Source organism: Sinocyclocheilus rhinocerous, unplaced genomic scaffold (genome assembly GCF_001515625.1).
Source record: "Sinocyclocheilus rhinocerous isolate Xijiao unplaced genomic scaffold, SAMN03320098_v1.1 scaffold592, whole genome shotgun sequence".
NCBI lineage: Eukaryota > Metazoa > Chordata > Actinopteri > Cypriniformes > Cyprinidae > Sinocyclocheilus > Sinocyclocheilus rhinocerous.
This window is the reverse complement of record NW_015642562.1, coordinates 1,100,863-1,107,177: the sequence shown is the minus strand read 5'-3', so window position 1 is coordinate 1,107,177 and position 6,315 is coordinate 1,100,863. Positions and strand designations below refer to the sequence as shown.

Genomic DNA, 6,315 nt, shown 5'->3' with positions numbered 1-6,315 from the left:
TGTTTTATAATGCTTTATATATATATATATATATATATATATTTCAAAACATTAAAAAAATTTACATTTTAAAAATATTGTATAATTTCAAAGTCAGCTGGCAAAACTTACAGAACTTAAGCACTTACAGTAATATATAGTTTTATACTTAAATATATTTAAAAATATCTAAACATCTAAACATTAAAAAAAATGTCATTAGTAATTTTTTTTAATGTAAAAAGTATTGTAGAATATATAATTCTATATAATTAATATGTATAATAATAATATAATAATATCTATAATTTTATTGTAAATATTAAATATTTAAATATATATTTAAATATTTAATATTTACAATATTTGAATAATATAAATGTAAAATATTTATTTAAAAAATTAAAATATTAAAATATTTTTACGCATTGTAGAATTTGAAATAAATTTGAAATATTGATATATTAATTTCAGAGTTTGTTAGCAAAACTGCTCAAAAGCAGTACTATATATAGTTTCAGAATTAAAAATTTTTTTTTTTTAAATATCTAAATATTTTTACAAAACAAATTAATATTTCCTTTTAATAAATATTTAACTTTTAAATATGGCCAGTTAGCAAAATGGCTCAAAACACTTACAGCGCTATATTTAGTTTTATATGTTTTAATTTAATTTTTTTCAAATATACAAATATTTTTAAACATTGTCAAATTTGAAATGCATTTTAAAAATTGTAGAATAATTTCAAAGTCAACATGAAATGGCATTCCCATTTTATTCCATAATGTATTTCTGTGTGTCTTTATAACAGGAGGTTGGAGGAGTTCAAAAATAATTTATTACATTTTGGTGAAAGATTATGAATTTTTTTTTTCTGGAATAACATGCACTGATGAATCGTTCATAATGATATTGTGTATTAAGGAAGTAAATGGGATCGGGGTTTTTTTTACATGTTGACTTGCTTTGTGATGCACTGACGTCATCCTCACCTGTTCCAGAATGTTCTGCAGACGTTCTGCCTCGAGGTCGATGACGAACTTCTTCTCCTGTCGCCGGTCCAGGTCTTCCAGCAGTCTTCGGTAACTGGCGTCGTTGAAGTTCTCCACACAGATGGCACTGACCTGCCAACCGTTCTGACCCGCCTTCTCCATGATGGCCTGCAGGATGGCGTATCCTAGCAACAACAACACCAAAACACTCTAATGCCACTGAGCATCATCACCTAAACATGCATATAGTACAGCTTTGTATATTGTTAAATCTCAGTTATATCAGCAGTGAGACTGTAAATAGAGACAAATGGAGAAATTTAGACTTTTAGATTGCAATGTCTGCCAACAAAAGTCAGAGATCCCAAACTCAAACATTTGTCATCAAATTCTTCCAAGCGCAAATGATCTGATAATAGCTCTGTACTCAACAATATCTCATTTGTGACTATTTCATGCAACTACTAAAAAGTAAGATGCAATTTAAATCTAATAACATCTCTTTACTCTTAACATTTGTGTTTATTGTCTATTTTATAAAAAATGGGAGACAAAGATGAGAAATAACTGAGAACTCCATTATGTCTGCCAAAATCTAAAAAAAAAACTGTGATTTTATGCAAATAATAAAAAGTGTAAAAAGATGCAACATAAATCAGATAATAGCGCTATACTTTTACTGTGTCAACTTTTGTCCAATTTGTATCTTAATTTTATAAAAAAATGGGATACAAAGTTGAAACTTACAAGAGAAATAACTGAGAACTCCTTACAGGGCTATTATCTAATTATTAACTAAAACAATAAAATCACCATTCGATGTAATATAATGTAATATAATATAATATAAATATATATATATATATATAACCTTAAACTTATTTTATTACAATTAGTTGCCAAGGCATTTTCATTTATTTTGTTGATGTAAAATATCTAAAACTAAAACTGAAAAAAATTAAATAAAAATGTATATAGACATATATTTTTTTAATTAATAAATAATAAAAATGTTTGCTCTGACAATATCCAGTGTTGTGACACCAAAGACACTGTTGGGGTTGTACACGCCATGTTTCTTCATCACCTCTGATGTGATTGGGATAGTGGAGTTCACCTGAAATTCACAAAATCAAAGTTCAATATGAAACAGATGTATAGTGCTATAAACCCTTGTCACCTTTGAGCAGGTATAAAGTGATACCTCAGCAATGTAAGGCTCGTGAGACCTTATACTTACTGGGTTTGAAATGATGCAGATCATGGCCTGAGGACAGTGACGGGCACAAGCATCAGCTAATGTGGCCACAATGGTGGCATTGGTGTTAAACAGATCATCACGGGTCATACCTAGAAAAATGTAAAGCACAATAAGAAGAAATTCTGGTGTGTTTCTATAAATTTCTGATTTATAATTGATCCCATTTTACATCACCAAGCCAATCAACATTTTGTGTTGAATATACTGTTTCACATATGCACACATAAAATGGGTTACAAATGCCATTCCATGCTGACTTTAAATGCAATTTAAAAAAAATAATAAAGCAGAGGTAAAAAAAATATAATATAATATAATATAAATATATATATATATATATAACCTTAAACTTATTTTATTACAATTAGTTGCCAAGGCATTTTCATTTATTTTGTTGATGTAAAATATCTAAAACTAAAACTGAAAAAAATAAAATAAAAATGTATATAGACATATATTTTTTAAATTAATAAATAATAAAAATGACAAAAACACACAAAAATGCTAAAATTAAAATTAAAACAGAAATTTTAAAATAAAAATGAATTTGAAATATTGATTTCAAACTAATAGTATCTCAATAATACTCCAATATGTATGACAAAGTATGAAAAAATAAACTTTTTGTAAATTAAATAAGTTTAAGTTTATATACTAAATAACATGCTAAAACTGAAATAAAAAACTTATGTAAATATTAAAAAACTTTAAAAAAAAAAAAATGACAAAAGCACACAACAACATTACTTAAACTAAAGTCAAAAAACTACTCAAAATAAAAGCTCATTCAAAATATAAATAAAAACTAATAGTACCTCGATGATACTAAAATAACACTGAATCCATTATCTCTGCCAAAGTATGAAAAATTTTTTTTTAATGCAGCATAATTCAGCCACATTCACCTTTCCAGACTCTGTGCGCGCGTGTGTGTGTATTTCTACAGGTGTGTGATTGCGCTCGGCTCCGTCTCCTGTCCAAGCGTCCCGTGTGTATTCTGCATCAGTGTGCCAGTTATGTCAGCCAAGAGCAACAGATGTCCTTTAAATTGGCCCTTAGTCGCACTGCAGGACTTTGGACATCAGGACAAATGCAGCATCCAACGCGCCTGTGTGTGTGTGTGTGTGTGAGCAGGTTCAGAACAACTGATATGACACAAACCACAACACAGACAAACCACAGATGACCGTGAGCTCACACACACACACACACACACACACACACACACACACAATAATGACATGGCACCAGCTGTCCTGTGAGTAAACACAGACTGGCAGCAGAGAGCTGGAGAATCCGCTGTACACAAACCCCAGTCTGTGTGTGGACAGAACGGACGGACGGACGCATGCTTGCCTCTCGCTCCGTGCAGAGGCGGATTTAGTGAATTGGGGGCCCCAGGTAAAATATAGGAATGGGGCCCTATACATTTGCACACATTTTCCTAGATCAACCTTGAGGTTCCTTTTTTGTTGTGATGCTTGCTGCTGCACAATGGTGCCCCATAGTTGTGTCCAATGTTTCTACATTTTTCATGTACATGTTATAATGGCTTTCTTTCATGTTGTAGACCACGAAATAGCAACTGATTTACAGTGGAGATACAGGTTTTCACAAAAACAAAATAAATTATAAAATAATAAACATATTAATTTAAAACGGGGTTATGTGGGTGGATTTTCGCATTGGTCTGAACAAAAACTAAAGACTAGATTATTGAAAATTAAGATTCATTCTCTGCCAGTAGGAGGCGCTTTTGGAACGTCAGAAATATAGCGGTTTCCCTGGTAACGGCTGTAAACAAAGCAGCGCTCCTCTCATAAACGCTACTTTATCAGATAAAATGAAAATGCCAATGAAACTTTTCTGAAGACAGTTGGTTCCATTCAGAGATTCATTCATATAATACCTTGAATTAGTGAGAATGAGAAAAGTCTGAAAAAGTATAGTCTATATTGATGAGGAAAGCCCACTGATGAGTTACCAGCGTAAGCCTGTGTGCAAAGGCTGTCTAATTCTAAACTTTAAAATACATTTATTTTTTGTTATTTTAACTACTAATTTAAATAAAACTGAAAAAAAACAATGAAAAGGCAATTATACATTTACACACCTAAGGATTATATCAACCAAAAAAGTAACTGCGTATGTGTCCTCTACTTGGTTCCTTCTTATAAATGAGTAAGCGGTATTTAAAAAGGCGGTCGCCTACCTTTGCCTAATGGGTAAGTCCGCCCCTGGCTCCATGTGTAAACACACACTAGACCTGCTGCTTTTCAAACACACTGTGTGAATGTATAGGCATGTGATGTGCTACTAAATGCAAAGGTACAACCGAAGCACGCTGCATAAGATGTCTTCAAAAGGTCTGCAATTCGGTGTCAGTTCGCAAAATGACTCAAAATATGTTTTATAATAAATTTTTTAAATATATTTTTTAATATGTAAATATTTTAAAATATTAAAAATACAGAATATTTAATTTTTTTTTTACATTTTAAAAATATTGTAGAATATCAGTTAGCAAAATGGCTCAAATAATTTAGTGCTATATGTAGTTTTATAATTTTGCAATATGTAAATATTTGAAAACATTTAAATAAAAATAGTTTATTATTTTTTTAAACATTGTACCATTTTGAATACACTGAATAATTTCAAAGTCAACATGAATATGCAGTTTTGTTCCATAATGTGACATATTTCTGTGAAAAAAGTATTCTACAACAGAATAAAATTGTAGGACAGCATTTTATTTTATCGATTCTTTTTCATTTTAATACACTTTTCCAATTCAAATGTTCAATTTTTATGTTTTTTTTTTGTTTCTTTGTTTCTTTTTTTATTTTTTTTATTTATTTATTTAAAAGTCTGAATTTATCACTGAAGAGTGAAAGTATTAAAAACTAAGTTTTGGCACCTTAAATTTCATAATGCATGCTGTCTCACAATTTGAAAACATTTAAATAAAAATAGTTTATTATTTTTTTAAACATTGTACCATTTTGAATACACTGAATAATTTCAAAGTCAACATGAATATGCAGTTTTGTTCCATAATGTGACATATTTCTGTGAAAAAAGTATTCTACAACAGAATAAAATTGTAGGACAGCATTTTATTTTATCGATTCTTTTTCATTTTAATACACTTTTCCAATTCAAATGTTCAATTTTTATGGTTTTTTTTTGTTTCTTTGTTTCTTTTTTTATTTTTTTTATTTATTTATTTAAAAGTCTGAATTTATCACTGAAGAGTGAAAGTATTAAAAACTAAGTTTAAATTTCATAAATTTCATAATGCATGCTGTCTCACAAACTATTTTTATAATAATAATAATAATAATAATTATTATTATTATTATTATTATTATTGAAAGTCAAATTATTCCCATTTCATACTACATGATGTCTCATAAACTATTTCATTTATTTATTTAACAAGTTGATCATAACTGTGTCGCTCACATTAAACATGCATGTGGGTGGCATGCTACAGTTAAAATGTTTAGCATTTCGTACTGCATACTGTCTCATACTCTTTTTTTAATAGTAAGCCATATGCAGTACACATTGTGTAGCACACATTATATTAGTATTTCACACAGTGTAAAGTCAGCAATCATAAAGGTAGCAGTGGCGAGACTATGGCTAAAGTGTCAAAGCGCTAAGCTAACGCTGGAAGCGATGGCTTAGTCCGGTCCAGACCGCCAGATGGTCCGTTTCTCGGCTGAAGTGAGCGTGCCAGCAGAAGTGGAGATGTTAGCTCAACTGTGCTGTTAACATTAGCGAGTCGAGCGGATTCCAGCACTGCTGTAATGGAAATACACTAACCATCGGACGCTAGCTAGCAGTGATTCACAGTGAAGAAAGGAGCGACTATCCCGAGGCGACTGAAGGGGGGTAATGTAAGTCGATTTTACACTTTAAAAACAGAATGGCACTTTTCAGTGATGGCCAACATTAAGAAAGATGCTTTTTTCCCCAAATTAATTAGCAGCCTACAGAGCTCAATTTAATAATTCGGTGCGGTTAAACCACAGACTGTATAAAAACATGGACGTAGTGTCCGTGACGTCA

At 30.5% G+C, this 6,315-nt stretch overlaps 1 protein-coding gene across 1 annotated transcript in view; it reads right to left on the bottom strand.

Annotated features, from left to right (window-relative positions):
* Window positions 1-6,315, bottom strand: part of LOC107756206 (glutamate receptor 4-like) — a 101,736-nt gene that overhangs the window by 68,104 nt on the left and 27,317 nt on the right. Inside the window, exon 4 of the mRNA XM_016573235.1 lies at window positions 975-1,159. Coding sequence (XP_016428721.1) covers window positions 975-1,159 — 185 coding nt within the window. The remainder of the gene's footprint in view (window positions 1-974; window positions 1,160-6,315) is intronic.